This window comes from Melitaea cinxia, chromosome 23 (genome assembly GCF_905220565.1).
Source record: "Melitaea cinxia chromosome 23, ilMelCinx1.1, whole genome shotgun sequence".
Lineage (NCBI taxonomy): Eukaryota > Metazoa > Arthropoda > Insecta > Lepidoptera > Nymphalidae > Melitaea > Melitaea cinxia.
In genome coordinates this window covers 9,741,096-9,758,553 of record NC_059416.1, presented here as the reverse complement: position 1 = coordinate 9,758,553, position 17,458 = coordinate 9,741,096, and the positions used below count along the sequence as shown (strand labels likewise).

The window sequence follows — 17,458 nt, the reverse complement described above, 5'->3', positions numbered from 1 at the left end:
CTGGAGTAATTGAATGTTCGTATACAGCGAGCCTGAGCATAAAATTATTTTAATAATATTTTCTTTACAACAATATGCGTGATATTTAAAAATATATTAAAATATACTGCAGATGCTTAACTGATTAAAAATACCTTCATGCCTTAATTATCGAATGTAGGTTGATAAATCTTGTTAATTCAGCTTTTTATGCAATAAAATACACAATAATTCGTTTATTTGTATATTAATTATAATTGTACATTTGTTATAAAATAAATTTACGATAAATGAGCAAGAGAGAGAGGTGCGAGCACATATTTACTTTCTCTCTTCCTCTTATAACCGTTACAAGTTACGTTTCGTATATCTAAGACACAGTGCAGTCCTATTGTGTAGGCCTATTACTAAAAAAGTTTTACTTCAGTCGAGTGGTCAAACGTACTCTCATTTTTTTTTTATTTACCGCACATATTATATACATGTTAATAGACAACATATCTATTAAAAATTAAAATTGATTTGAATAATTCTATTCTCGATATAACATTGAGCGGGTGCATAAAGGGCAATACTGACGCTTCACAGTATTGATCGCGTCATCTCTGTGTGGGTAGATTACACACGAATGTAGTTTTAAGCGAGATTGAACTGTAACAACGCGTAATAAGATTCATATTAACATGAACACGTTACAAAGGTACGATAATGTTTCACTTTGATATTAAATTATAATGACGTTTTCCGATGTAAGCCGGAAAGAGGCTTATTGTACGTACAAATTAATGTTGTAACTGAAAAAATACAAATTAATGTTGTCAACCTAAGTGATGTTTTTTTTTTTTTTTTTTTAATAAAGAAGTAAATTTTTTTATGCACGTTTAACTTGGGAAGTAAGATTAATGCGTGACGGTGAATGCGTGACGAAAGTGTTACGAAAAGTATGATCGGGCGAGTCGAACGGAAGTTGAGAGGGAGATATAAGTTTGATGGAAGTAAAGATGGCTTACTTCAGTCGTGTGGACTAAAGCTCACTCGTTTTTTTTATTAATGAGTAGAGAAAACTTAAGAGATATTATTAATTGATGTATATTGGATAATCATTCTTTTTTGCTTTTGGAACTTGTGATCAGTCATATAAACTATAATCGGGTGAGTTGTAAGAGTTTGGGTTTTGGGCAGGTAGAGCCACTACTCCGTCTCCCGTTAGTACGGCACCATGTCAGCTCTCTTGAGTCTTTTAAATGATTTTGGCCGCTGGATAGCCGGTTTGGGTAAGTTGTCAAACGGTCCTTGTTAGCTTAGTATTCATTTCATCCAAGACTTCTAGAATTTCTAGGTAATCATGTTTTTCCGCATTGCTAGCATACCCGATGAAATCACCCTCAAGATACCATTTTGGCTCTCTGGATGCACAAATTGTTGGGTATAGTGGCTGATGACACATTAAAATTTATATGTTAATTTATATGTGGTTTTATTTCTATTAATAACCTCTATAGACGTTATTGACAGTATATTTTGTATGTCGTTCGTTGAAAATCAATACCATAATGATTATTCGTGTAATATGCTACGTCATTCATCCGGTTATTCATTTCCTTGGTTACGGAGAACCAAAACATTTCCACACGATGTTTCTGAAGAGTTCATATCAAGTACAACCGATGCATTTATTGAAACCGTTACAATTGAATACCGGTTAATGATTGCGCTCTTCGGCTTACGGAAATGATAATGTAAGGAAAAAACCGGATAGTTGCGCCACTTTCCAAAAATTAGGCAATTATCCTTTTTGATACGGATAGGTACTTGCCCTTTCTTTTATCAATTGTCTGCGAAGGGTTAAAGGTAAATATAATTTTATAATTTTATCCTACACAACATATTTTACTTAGCTCGATTTCTTTCAAAACTTTCAGTAGATAATCGGCTTCTGAGGTCAATACCGGATAATGAATGAGAAGCGGAGCTGTATGTTCTTTAAATATAAATTAAAGAAACGCTTGCTTTCACTAGCTAATGTGTAATCATCTGTATAGAATATGTATGTATTTACTTATATATTATAGTGAGTATGTAATGTTTATGTATATTTATAAGTATATTTGTATTTCGGTATGTATCTTTTGTATGTATTTGTTAATATGTAGTATTTTATATTTTTCAATATATATAAATTTTATTATCTTTTATTTATTAATTTTTTTGGTGTTTTTTATTTTTCTTCTTAATAAATACTTCTTGCACTGTTTACCTTGCTATAAGAAACACTTACTCATTACCATGGGTTGACTGATAGAAATCTCATTCAGAGATAAGTCCACCTTTGCCATAGCCCTTACTATTATTTTATGTTTCTTTATATATTTTTGAGTGCAATAAAGTATATAATACTAATAATGAATGATTTTTGGCCATTATGCCTTGATGGTCGTCCTTGACATCGCACTTAGTTCGATTGGTCTGGTGTCAATTCAGATATTTTACCCACTAGTTCATAGTTACATTTATAGATTATCTATCTAATACCCATAAACTACTGTTATCAACATATTTAAATGAAACAACGTAGTATACAACAAGAAAGTGATTAAACATTTTTGAATATCATATCAAAAATTGACCGCTCCAGCAGGATTCGAACCCGCGTCTCCGACTGACCGTGTCGGCGCTCTAGCCAATTAAGCTATGGAACGATGTACCCGCCAGAGCGAAATTCTTGATATGATGATTTCTATTTTCGGTTTAAGAGAACCGTGGCGCCATCTATAGTGAGTTCTTTACAGAGACCCGTAACTATTCAAAGTTTCATATTACAATGAAAATCTTTGACAGGAGACGACACCATGCTATTTTTAATATGTACGATTTTATTTTTGTGTACCCACACATTAGGAATTCTAAACATTTTTGAATATCATTCAGAATTTCGCTCTGGCGGGTACATCGTTCCATAGCTTAATTGGCTAGAGCGCCGACACGGTCAGTCGGAGACGCGGGTTCGAATCCCGCTGGAGCGGTCAATTTTTGATATGATATTCAAAAATGTTTAGAATTCCTAATGTGTGGGTACACAAAAATAAAATCGTACATATTAAGAAAGTGATTAATTTGTTTTTAAATAAAATGACCTTACAAATTCATTTTTCTCGACCGATGCTGCGCCGGCACTCTAGTATCTAGTCACTACAGTCTGCTCTAGTCAGCGCTATTTATCACTTATTTCTGAACGTATTAAGTGAAATAGTGTAACAATATCCAGCGCATGAAGCCTTAGGATTATAGATAAAGTCGATATTTTAACAGATCATCGTCATTATGTGACCTTACGTAAATTGTATTTAATATTATTTTAAATTACAAGTTTGTTTGTATGACCTGATAGATGATATCGATATTAAAATGTTTTAGTAAATTACAGATTTAATTGAAGGAATGTAAAGGAAGAAAGTTTATACGATATAAAAATCACGCTATGTTTTAAATATAAGAGCAATTCCGACATATAATATCACGGCACCATTCGATCCCCACTCATGACAAACATTAGTACTTATTGGCCATATTGATGTTTATCCTAGTCTAGGCATGTGCTTGTTTACTGTGTGTTGTCGGGAACATAGGAGTAAATCCTACTGGGGGCTGTTTATTGTAAAATATTTGTTATTATTATGCTAATTTTGCCAAAAATTGAATAAAGGCGATTGGTATCATATGTATAAAATGTTGGTAAAAATTTTGGAATCAGTTAATAAATCGTATGAAATCGAGTGAAACCTATATTCTAAGTAACGAGACAATGTTTTAAGTTTTCTAAAATATTTATGCGATCATCAAAATATTATCATAAAATTGATCACCTGCTAGTGAAAAATGTTTATACCACACAAATAAGTAACAACATCTCTTAGGTACAAGACAGTTTTAATAACATTAAAATTAATTATAATTGTGAACAACGTGTTACAATTAACATCTCTTGCTTACTTAACATAATAAAATGGCGAGATCCAGCCTCGCTACGTGAAAGCCTGCTAATTACTGAGGTCGTGTCAAGTTTGTACTTAATGATACTTGTCATTTACGCCATTATTATTTTTAGAGTTAAATGTATTTATTATGTAGAAAGTACCTGGATGAGCGAGCTTTGGCTGTTTTTTTTTTTGGTAAATCGTATTTTTTGGCAAACTTATTATGTTTAAATACAAATTACATACTGATGAAATTTAATTACCATTTTTTGACCTTACCGACATAATAATAAAAAAAATATGCAGTGATTATTTAAATAAAAAATCACGGGTATAGTTAGAAAAAAAAAATCGGTCTGGAGACATGTGGATTTGAACTAAAGTCTTATCGTTATGGGACCGCCCGATTTCCCACCTGATCTATATAAATCTTATATAAGTTGTTTTTATAGAGGTATAGATAGAACTTTGAAATGAAATAAAACAAACATGGATTTACATATTTGTTTATATTTAACATATTTAATAAAACCCGGTACATGTTTTCTTTTGTTTTGCACATTTTCACAACCTTCATATGTAATTAGTGCAGCATCATTTAGTACACTAATTAAGGTGCTATGCATTTGATTCAACAGTGTAAAATGGCGGGCATCAGAACACAAACTATTAGCATAAATATTCAACTCTATAGGAAATACATATGTACGATTTTATTTTTGTGTTACCCACACATTAGTTAATAGTTACGGGTCTCTGTAAAGAACTCACTATAGACGGCGCCACGGTTCGCTTAAACCGAAAATAAAAATCATCATATCAAAAATTTCGCTCTAGCGGGTACATCGTTCCATAGCTTAATTGGCTAGAGCGCCGACACGGTCAGTCGGAGACGCGGGTTCGAACCCCGCTGGAGCGGTCAATTTTTGATATGATATTCAAAAAATATCCAAAAAAAGGAAATACCCACATAATTAATAATTTTGCATAATTCAATACACTCTAATTTTGAATTATATTTCGAATAGTCAATAATTTAAAGACTGACTTATTATAAAAATTATAATTTCTGTTTTATTTTCGTTTAAATTTTAATTAGACTTAACATTTTTATTAATACCGGGATTTAAACCCGAGCTTTCGAGGTTGATGTCTCTCAAGGCTTTAAAATTCGGGGGAAAATGTCAAGGGTGATTCCATGGCAACGCAATGTACCGTAGATAATATTAACCGACTATCTTTTACCCCGCTTTGGTAGAATAGTGCGTGTGCCGTGTCGTCAGAGTTTAACACCGACGATCACCGGTCCGATTCCCACTCGGAGGAAGGTATTTGTGTTTATACCGATATTTATTACCAGTCTGGTTGTTAGTTCTAATGGGTCTCCCCACCGTGCCTCGGAGAGCTCGTTAAGCTGTCAGTCCCAGTTGTTATCATGTACATCTGATAGCGATCATTAATCATAGTAGGGAATTATCCGCCAATCCGCAGTGGAGGAGCGTGGTGGATTGAGCTCCAATCCTTCTCCTTCATGGGAAAAGAGGCCTATGCCCAGCAGTGGGATGTTACAGGCTGAAGCGACCTTTTACCCGCAGCTTCGCCTTCCAAACGAACCAAAACATCAACGGCATGTGTGCAACTCTACAGGCTTGCCTCGCTATTGCAACATATTTCATTTATGTTCTGCTCCTATTGGTCGTAGCCTGTTATATGCTTGCCCGATGCCCACAACCTTTCTATTCACCACCGAAATAATTTTTCAGTTCGAACCAGTTGTTCCTAAGGTTAGCGAGTTCAACCAAATGAATTCCTTAGTTTTATAATATAGGTAGACATAGATAAAATTAATGTGTAATAAATTGAAAACTATACACAAGTTAAGTAAAATACAACTTCAGTGTACATCGACAAGTACAGGGCAACAACATTATTAGGGATAGTACGAAAACTTCTGGTCAGATGCAAACTTAAATAAGACCACACGACAAATACTAGATTTATTGGCGTGGCGTGTTCATGTAGGACAAAAGTCCCTAAAATTGAAGAACAAAAAAAAACAAATTTCGAATAAAAAAAAAGGTTCGCTTAAACCGAAAATAAAAATCATCATATCAAAAGTTTTGATCTAGCGGGTAAATCGTTCCATAGCTTAATTCGCTAGAGCGCCGACACGGTCAATTTTTGATATGATATTCAAAAATGTTTAGAATTCCTAATGTGTGGGTAACACAAAAATAAAATCGTACATATTAAAAAAAAAGTTACCAAAGTCAGTACATACCTACATTAAAAAGTTATGAGGTAGCACCAATAAAAAGTAATACAGTTAAATTGGGAACCTTCTGCTGTTATTTAAGTCCGTTAATAACACGGAAAGTCTTGTATTTTAAAAATATAAAACAGAAAATCCACGCCAATTTCAAATTAATATTCTCAGAAGCCTGTGGTTTAGTGACGTCATCGTTACGTCACCGCTTTGACGCTGTAAAGGTTTCTGAGGTATTTCATAAGAGCAATGAAAGGCGTAGTTCAGACTTCCATAAATATTTTAATGTTCTATATGAGGATGTCAGGAATTCGGAATATAGAATTCGGAATGCAAGTTAAATTGATTAATAGTTTTTAAGATGTTTTATATTAAAGGAAATCTATTTATAAATCGTAGTCAGATTATCCTATTAAGAACTTTTAATTAAAATTTGATTTAAAAAATATTCATTTTTTTTAACTAAAATAATAATAAACGACTCACAGTGAACGGCCTACGCTGGGGTTTACTCCTATGTTGGGGGTCCGGAAACACGCATAATACAAAAGCACAAACAGGCCACACTTATTTTATGATAGTTTAAAGCACAAAATACTAATTAAGTGCTATTTGATGGCATTATTTTTTCAACTAACTACTAAACTAAAATATATTAAGGAGATAGTGAAAAATGTGTAATTATTTAGCCTCGATTTATTTCTTTTTATGAATGAATGCTTGATATCGTGACAACAATAACGTTAAGTGTAAACATTCCGTGTATTTAATTAACGTAAACTAAAGTTCATTGTTTTCGTTTACACAATCTAGAATTTCATCACAACATGCAATTGTTTTTTCAACTTCGAATATTTAATGTGTGTTGAAAACCGACATACGATACAAAGACATATTTAAAAATTCTAATCAGAATCAAAATAGCTTTATTCAAATCGGCTTCAAAGGCGCCTTCGAATTGTTATTTTACAAATTAAAATTATAATTACTTTAAAAAGTTAAGTAATATAACAATTAATTAATCGAAAAGTGTTCGTAGATACAAACATATGTAAAACATCTTCTTTTTTAATATTATTATCCGCCAACCCGCATTAGAGCAGCGTGGTAGATTAAGCTGATCCTTCTCCTACATCAGGAAAGAGGCATATGCCCAGCAGTATATAAAAACTATTATATAAGTGTAGGTACAATTGAATATAATTTTAAAAATGAATTTATTTATCAAATTATAAAATTTTTGTAACGTGTATATTTTATATTATTTATATTTTAATCGGTTTTTGTAAGTTAATGATCTTGTATTATATATACCTGCCTATATATACCAACGGTTACTACAGTACAAAGAGTCGTACAAAAGGTCAACAAATAAGATCAATAACAAAGTTATTTTAGTTCCAAGGTTCTATTAAAAATTATTTACATTCTAAAGAAATACATTTAAAATTATACGGTAAAAATAGGACATGGGCGATTACCTCTATTTCTAGATACGAGTACATAAATAGAGAAAAAACAAGTCATTATACCGAGTAATATTCGTAACAGGAGTAAAACCTACACGTGTTCCCTAAATTAAGTTTTTCTACAGAGAAAGGTAATTGCTTCTTCTGTTATCTTAATTTTATTTTATCTTGATGTTATTTGCATTAATAGAGTTTATTTAAATGTAACAAACTTTTTTGAAAATTTTAATTTTTAATTATCTGCATTTCCGCAAACGCCTCTGTTTACAATTGCTGCTCTGTTGCAAACCTTGGACTCATGTACGAGAGAGAAGAATCAATGAACCTTCTTTCTTTATTAATTGTATTTATTTTCAAATAATAAAATATATAATCGACAAGTATGGTACAAAACTATAAGTCGAAAACTGCTGAGCAAATGTCGCTTACATTTAAATAAGACCACTCAACAAGCACCAGCATTTGGATGTAAAAAGAATCATCAAAATGAGTACACGCAGTAAAAAGTTATGAGTAATGGTAATAATGTAAGAACCTTCTCCCTTTTCGTCGTTTTAAATCGGATAAAAATACAATCAACGGTAAACCTTAAATGACTTCGGGAAGTGAAAAGATAATAAATAAGATACTCCGCTAAAACCGCTTGTATAGTTTTTGACTTTGTTCAAAATATGATCATGAACAATTAAAATAGCCTATCAGCCTATTGTATTGTATTAATTAAAAATAAATCATCATCATCATCATCATCATCATCACATCAGCCTATCGCAGTCCAGTGTTGGCTATAGGCCTCCACAAGTTCGCGCCAAAAATGGCGTGAACACATGTTTGTTGCCCATAGTCACCACGCAGAGGGCAGGCGGGTTGGTGTGCGCAAGGTTGGCTTTGTCGCGCCGAAGACGCTGCTGCCCGTCTTCGACGTTGCGCCATTGATCGGCCTTTTAAGTTCCAATGTGGTAGTGGAACTGTGTTATCCCTTAGTGGCCTCTTACGACAGCCACGGGAAGAAAGGGGGTGGCTATATTATTTACTGCCGTAGCCACACAGTTTTAAAAAACAAATGTTTGTTTTCAAAAAAAAAACCACAACTACAATTTGCATCGTTAAGAAATATAATGACTATCATCAACGAGTTTTATAATTACAAAAGATTTACAGTTGAATTGATTATGCGCTATTGTACGTTAAATATACTTCTAAGTTTAATTAACAACTTCATTTATTGCATTATACGCAACAAAAAAGTTTTTAATTCCATTTCTCATTTTATTCGATTACTTTTGTAATTTCACAATTTATTATACATAATATTCGTATATTTCATTTCACTAACCGACCCAAATAGGGGATGTCAAATTGGGATTAAGTGTGTGTATATATGAGTGCGAATAGCGAATACACTCGTGTCTGTATGGAAACTAGGCCGGTAGAAATGTGTCAATACACGGCGTCTATGCGGCGATATCTTTACGGTCGTTTTGTGGATACTAAATGTGTGGAAAATTGTTTTGTAACCTAATATTTCTTGGTTCCAAATTGTCGTTTAATATTGTACGTATGTATTTATGTTATGTAGGCAAATTTATCAGAATTTAATATTTTTACCCATTAAAAAATCTTCGTTCATTCCATACAATGTTTAATGAAAACAAATGATAAGTATTGTGTATATTTACATATGTGTTACATACGTGTAAATACACAGCAAGTGGATTTTTGTTTTATTTTTCGTAAAGCGGATTTGTCGGTATCTGTAAGAAACTATTATCGACCAATTAAAGGCACTACATATGTGGGTTTATACAGGACGGGATTTAGGGTAGGGTAACCGGGGCCTCTACAGATGAGAGGCCCCAACAGTAGAGACTTCGGAAAAAAAATTCAAATTCAGTCTAGTAACCATTAGTAAACAAGTTTTTCTTTCATATTTTTTTTACTTTTTACCTTTTAAAAAAATTGTCCATTTTATTTGGAAAATAATTTTTAAGCCAACGGGTCTCCACTCCTTTGTTGCTCCGAGGTCTCCAAACCTAATTGCGGCCCTGGTTGTATACATATATATAAAAGTAATACTATCCGATATTTATTAATTAAATATATTATATAATTTGACGACGCTTTTACGCAGTGGTCACAGCACTGGCTGTTGCGCTGGTGGTCGCGGGTTCGATCCCCGCTCACGAGAGACATTTGTATTGGCCATATAGATGTTTGTCATGGATCTGGGCGTTTATGCTTGTTCATTGTGTATGTTTCCGGACCCCTGACACAGGAGAAAAACCAACAGGGTACCGCTGAGTGTGTTTATTTATTTATTTATATGTATTATATTATTTACTTAATATAATATTTAATTATTATCATAGAATTTACGAGAATTGTTAATGTTGTTAATCCAGCCGGGTATTGTCAGGCTTCAAGCGACCGTGGTAGCCCTCGAGTCCAATCATATTAATGAAATGACCTCTCGCGAGATTTCCTTCCTCTGGATTTCAACAAAAGGTAATATCTTATCATATTTCATATCTAGTTTTCCCGTGACTTCGTTTGAGTTAATTTATAATACATAATTACATATGTCTAATTTTTCTACTTTGACTGTAATAAGTTTTTAATTTTTTTGATTAAAATTAATTTTGCCTTTAAAAAAATTTAACGAATATTTTAAATGAACGAAACGAATTTTTTGAATGTCAAAGAAGCATAGATTCCTCTAGACGATCAAGTTCTTATCGTAGCCTGTATAATACCGTAGATGTTCCTGGTGTAATACCAGGAGCAGGAGCAGGAGCAGGAGAGGTGATGTCGATTATATCTCTAAACTCTTTATGATCTCTCGCTACACATATAACAACATATATAAAAAGCAATCTTTTATACCTTCCATACAATTATACGTTTCTTGTAATATGAACGGAGTGATATTGAATAAAAGTTTTATTAGGTTATCTAATCCGTCTACAATTGTTACTGATTCATTTTCTATTTAGGGACTCTTTATATGGCCGTACCCAGATTCTGAATATATGGTCTCAATGGTAGAATATACATGCTGCAAAATAAATGATTGTCCAACTCGAATTATATAAATGTAAAACTTAATTTAATCTACAGCTACTTTAATGTTTTATTATAGTTTTTTTCACCTGTTCGTTCCCCTTGTCGAGGGGGAGGTGTTGTCAAGATTTTAATCATATTGTGTATAATAATATTTATAATATTTTACTTCAATATTCAAAATGATCTACTGCTAGGCAAAGGCTTGGCCTGTTCTCGTATCTTTCGCATAGGGGAAAATGTTGTTTGGAGGTGGTTATAACAAGTATTCCAGGTTTAAAATACCTCTAAGAAATTTTCTACTTTCGTGGGGTTTTTTATGTTTCAATCCTTTTTACTTTGTTATATTTATTATTTAAAGTTACTACTATTAAATTTATTACTCGATTAAAACCTTATGACTTAAGTTTAAAAGCAAAATACAACATATTATAGTGATATAGTGCCACCTCGTCGAAGAAGTAATAGTTGAATTTTGCAAGTCATTATAAAGTTCAACCTTTGCTATTTAAATATAAACAAATTAAAAAAAAAGTAAAGAAAACAATAATAATTACTGATTATCACAAGGCTGTGGCTGTGGTCCGTCATTCCGTAAACATCACTAACTACCTGTTACGTACAATGCCTACAAGGGAATCGCTGACACCGCGCGTCGCCACGAGTCGTCGCTACAATATATGACGTCAATCAAGAGCATCATCAGCATTCTCATATTTTACTTTTTACATTTTTAACAAATAATAATTTAATTATATAGAGTCTCTAGCATCGAGCACTATTGTTACTTAGAATAAGTTTTATTTTAAATTTCACTATATTAATATATTTTTATAAAAGTAATTGGTTTTTTTTGGATCCATCGGCTGTGGTAAACGTAATTTACCCTTATACAGAGAGAAACAAAATAATAATAACTAAATAAAAAAAATGTATTTTTCAGTTTATTTATTATTTAGCGTCATTGACTATTCCCCATGAAAGAAAGATATTCACAAAAGCTAAAAATAAAAATTAATTATATTAAAATTGTTATTTATCATCAAAAGTCACGATTACGCAGCTGAAAACAAGTATTACGTCATCAGTAAGGGGCGTCGTACTTGCGAATAAAAACTGGTAACGAGTAGGCGTGTGTACAAATTCAGTAAATGTCAAATAACGGTTATTCGGTTTCAAAGTTCAAAGTTTACCACAAATGTTAGATTTCCTTTTACATTTCCTCCGCTAAAACTGTATAATATTGTTGTTGCTGATGTCAAAATGGAGCAGATTCTCAATTTGACCGTAATTTTTTAATTGTTTACTACTTCACACACTCACAACTTTTTATTAGTTGTATCGATTTCGAAGATTATTTTTAATAAAAAAGGTGATATAGGTTTTTTAACATCACTAAGGTTTTTTTACATCACTAAGGTGGCAAATAATCTCATAGTGCGCGTGATGGTAAGCGGATATTGTAGACTGTGCACGCCTACAACACTAAGAGCATCGCAGAAAGCAATACCTACAGGTTAATAGGTTTTTTTAAAGATTCTTTCTAAAAGAAAATCGGCGTGAAGAAGCTATCATATCTGCAACTCCTACGGTGAGGAAAAAGTCGGAGGTCAAAATCCCTTTATACCCTACTTCTATATACTCTTTTATTCAGCAAAGTTGTGGCTTTTCTGGTTGTTATGCAAATGTTTATGGGTGGTGATAATCTGCTAACATTATGTAAACCATTAGCTATTTCCATAGAAAAAACCATAATGATAAATTATACTATTTTAAAGTTAGTTAGTTTGACAGAATAGGTATGGAAAATTGGAACCCAAAAGTTATGTTGATGGATGAATGACTTTTCCACCCTAAAATTATTGCGTAGATGTTACCTGAATCACAAAGGATGCTTTATATCTGGGAATTTACACGAAACTCAAGATCAAAAGTTACTACTTTACTTATTATTTAACTTTGTAAATCAATAATAGTTACTCAGTGATTGTGTTGCTAGGCGCAAGACTCGAAAACGGCTGGACCAAATTTAAAAAAAAATACTATCTTGAAGGTTTATATGAAATGAATAATTAGTAAAATTGCTCAGATAATCGAAACATTTCAGAAACTGTAAAGATTAAGTTTGCAACACCGGACAACATCCGCTAGGTCAGCTAGAACTTATAAAATATTGCACTGGATTCAATTCCACCACAAATATTTTTTAATTTTTCGACCTACACTATAAATACTCTAAAATACAATTACAATAGTACTCTACAATAGTACAATAGTACTCTGTAATCGAAATTGAACCCAAAAGGTCTTAAAATATAAGAGAAGCACCTGCCCGATATTAATATCATAAAACTATTAAAACATAAATACGAAATATTATTAACGTAAAATATTTGCATAAAAACTAAACATTTTCTATGTTAAATATCCAGCGGCTTAGCATTTCTAAAGTAATTTAATTAAAGCATAATTGAATGAATGAGTGATTTGAAATATATTTATTGAATAAAAAGTTGCTTTCTTAAACGAACGTCGCGAGTTTAAGACCATTTCGTGTTGACTTAACGATTTGTTTTGTAATGTTTCTAGATCAAATATTATACCTTATATATAAATATACCTTTATGTTTACGAACTTTTGGGTTGGGGCTTTTGTTGGAAAAGAAAATATGTATAAGTAAGTATTCTGTAGATATTTTCATTTTAATCCATAATAATGGTTATTAAGAAATAGATAATTTGCGGGATCCATATCAACTTACAATGTTAGTATTCGAAATAATGGTGGGAAACAAGCGTACGATCCACCTTATTGTAATTGGTTACCGTAGTCTATGGACGCCTACAAGCGTATTCCCTAATTGCTCTGGGTATCGTATTCACCACAGGACCACAAAAATACACGAGAGCACTATTTGACATTGAATTTCCGTAAGATTTATCTACTTATCTTGCGAGGATGCTCAAGATTTTAAACAATATGATATCGCTTTCAACTTGAATTCACTTGAAGCATTATTTGCCGTTTTTAATAAAAAGAAAATCATGCGAAAGCAAATCTATAAATTTAATATTCAAAATCGAAACCATCCGAGGCAAAAGGAGCGCTCGAGTAAATCTCATTTACGTCGACACTCGAACCCACTTTGTTATCTGGGACGTAAGCCTTTTGGTAGAGACTTGGAAATAGCTCGATAGGACTTTTTAAAAACACCCATAAACGTTTATTGATTCTATAAGTGATGGAGTGCTATCAAATAGACGAGTTGGAGTGATTGTGGACTTTTATAAGAAATATTTCTGTCGTATCAATTGATTAGACGAATTAAGATGTAAGATATATAAGGTAGGCTTGCTTCTGAGTATTTGGAAGAATATAATTGTTCTAACGGTTAATTGTATCTTAAAAACCTTTCGATTTTTAATCTTAAAGGTGAAAATATTCTCATTACAAATTTTGGCGATAAATATTTTTTTTTAAATATTTGTATTGAATAATAATTTAATTATTATAATTATAAAAATTAATGTTATTTAATTATTAATAATAATTTAATAACATTAATTTTTGTATTGAATTTATGGGCTTAAAATTGTGGGAAACACTAATTTTTATGTACATATTATTCCATTTAAGATCACGTAGGTCGCAGGGTGATTACGAAGGAAATTGTCCGCACGGTTGAGGTCGCTAACTTAATTAAATTTTAAGGTCGTGGTTAAACGATCATGTTTTTATATCTTCAATGTATTTATTACAATGTAATTTAAAAGTAACTGCCTAAATTCCATCAGATGTAACTGGAACAAATTTTTGATAAAAACTTAAACGCAATTTAAGAATAAATTTCATATATCGCAGACTTTAAAATATGCTCTAAAACTTTTAGCAATAGACATAAACTACTTATTTTGGTCTCAAAATTTTATATAAGAGTTTTAAATTACATGAACTGTAACATTATAAATGAACATAATCAAAAATATATAAATGACATATGGACCTACCATGCCTGACACAGTTTTCATGGTTTATCTTATCGACATATTTTGTTTGATAAACAAATGGTTGTTAGAGATATTAATAAATCATATATAATATTGATCAGGCGAGTTTTAGTTTACCTTTGAACCTCGCCTTTCCCCTTGAAAGATTTTGTGAGATTTTATGTAATTAATTTTTCACTTCTGTTTCGAGCATTATCCATAGTTATTATATTTCTTTATAATAATGTCTACTATTTAATAGTCAACGTAATAAACTTAAGTCATCGATTCAGTCTGTAACACCCCCTGCTGAGAATAGGCCTCTTTCTTCATGAAGGAGAAGGATTAGAGCTTAATGCACCACGCTGCTCCACTGTAGCTAGACGATATATTTCCTACTATGAGTAACGATCAGGTGTATATGATAACAACCGGGCTTTACAGCTATACGTGCTCTCCGAGGCAGGGTAGAAGACCAACAAGGACAGACAACCAGATTGAAAAAAAATATATACAAATACAAATACCATCCTGAGCAGGAATCGAAGCCGCAATCGTCGGTGTGTGTGAACGCCACACAGAGCGCGAACCACCAGAGCGATGTCATAAGTAAAGATAATAATAATAGATAAAGTTATATACAATCAGCTAATTGCAAGTTCTTTTATAATATTTAGATCATATATAATAAATATATGCAAATAAATTGATAAATGAATCAAACCTTTAAGATTTATCGAATATACTAAAAACACAAGAATCGAGAAAATTTAGAAAATAAATGATCGTATTACAATTTAATTATTTGAAGATTTATCTTCTAACTTTAGAAACGAATGACAAAGGAGACGATTTCGTAAATGTTTTCAACATTAATTTCTGTCGTTCTAATCTGATCGGGTATTTGTGTTAAGTATCTCGTTAAGCATAAGCCTTTTTTTATTATTTATTAATAATTATTTATTTTAGAAGTTTTTAATTCCAAAGATATATTGAATATAAATTATATTAATCCATATGTATATAACTTAAAAACCCATGGTAAAATAATGTTTTCCTTCGATCGATATTTATTGTAGAAACTATAAAACGCAAGATATTTCTAAAAATAAAACCTAAGCCAGTATCGTCTAAGGACGTAATTATTTTCAGTTAATTTTATTATGTAAAGACTAGAAAAGGATAAATATATAATACTAGCTGACCCGGCGAACTTCATATCGCCTAACAGTCGATTCTTTAATTTTATTAATTTTTTTTTTTAGAATTTTTCTCTCCGTAAGAACCATCCTCGTACTTCAAGGAATATTTTAAAAAAAGAATTAGCGAAATCGGTCCAACCGTTCTCGAGTTTTGCGCTTAGCAACATATTCAGCGACTCATTTTTATATTATAGATATGTATACTACAAAAATTAAAAACAGAACATTTATTACTAATATCAAGTGTAAGAAATATAAAACATTTATTTATTAATTTCAGCGGCATGTAAGTTTTATAGTTTTTATATTTAAAAAAAAATATGTTTCCCGTTTACTTACCGAAGACTGCATGGCTGGCGACCGGCCAGCTGTTTTCAACTTTAGGTCGCTATTTATACGCCTCGGCTATCGATTTTGCCCGGAACAGTTACGTAACTTACACACGACACGGGAAAACGTTTGGCGCCTCTGACGCTACCGGCTTTCATAAGATCTTGCACATTTCGATATTGTAACAACTACCTATTTTATACCAAATATATATATTTAATTATTTATTAAGAGACTGAGTATGGGGACTACAATCTAAATGGAAGGCAAGAATTGACTATGGAATGGTTTTGTACACAATTGACGGAAATCACTGAAAATGCTTTAAGATTGAAAACACCCCAAACACGAGCGTGCTCAGTGGCGCCACCGGGTCGACTGACCGTGGAAAATGGGCGACTGCGCGGCTTTTCTCGCGTACGTAGATATGGCACAGATTTTTATAGTAATTTAAACTCTGTTTGTAACAAATTAAAGTATTAATTTGACCATCGTATTAATCAACACAACGAGCAGGGTCTATTACAGTTATAGTGATCCGTATTACAATTGAATAAAGTTGGTTTTTAATCGAATAGTTATTTTAATAAGTTTGTCATGTCGCGATGCCATCATTGTCCCAGAATTGACGGTAGACACATCGGCGTCGGTATACTTTACAAAAAAATTATACGATTAATTGCAATACATTACTGCTTTGTTTTAAACGTCACTTTTTTTATATATTACTAGTTTTCATTTAAAAATACTAACTTTAATAACAGAAATATATATTAAAAAGTGTTAACTCCCTAAATGTTATTAAATCCCAGTTACCTTTGACAACAATGAATCTCAGTGATTTATCTTTTCCAGATTTTACTGAGGTTTTTATGGTATCCTTTTTAAGGTAGAGCACATCAAAAAATATCTCCCTATTATTACATTTTAATCAATGAGTAGAATTAATTTAGCAAGGATATATTGAAATGTGCTTACTCGTCTTGATTTTATGCTGTATCATTCTGATTGTTGAGATCTAAAAACGTTTTGCATCACTATTGTCAATGAAAATAATTTTTAAGACAAGTAACAGTAGGAAATATCTTGCTCAAAATCAGTAAGCTGACTGAGGATATACCTCAACCTCACAGCAGATCACAGCAATGTAATAAGAAGTGTTCTCAAATAGTGTTGTGTTCCTGTGGTGAG

At 32.0% G+C, this 17,458-nt stretch overlaps 1 protein-coding gene across 1 annotated transcript in view; it reads right to left on the bottom strand.

The window, feature by feature from the left end:
• LOC123665120 (probable sodium/potassium/calcium exchanger CG1090) overlaps positions 1-16,641 on the bottom strand; it is a 43,773-nt gene extending 27,132 nt beyond the window's left edge. Inside the window, exon 1 of the mRNA XM_045599466.1 lies at positions 16,277-16,641. Coding sequence (XP_045455422.1) covers positions 16,277-16,288 — 12 coding nt within the window. The 5' untranslated portion in view covers positions 16,289-16,641. The remainder of the gene's footprint in view (positions 1-16,276) is intronic.
• Positions 16,642-17,458: the final 817 nt, after the last annotated feature.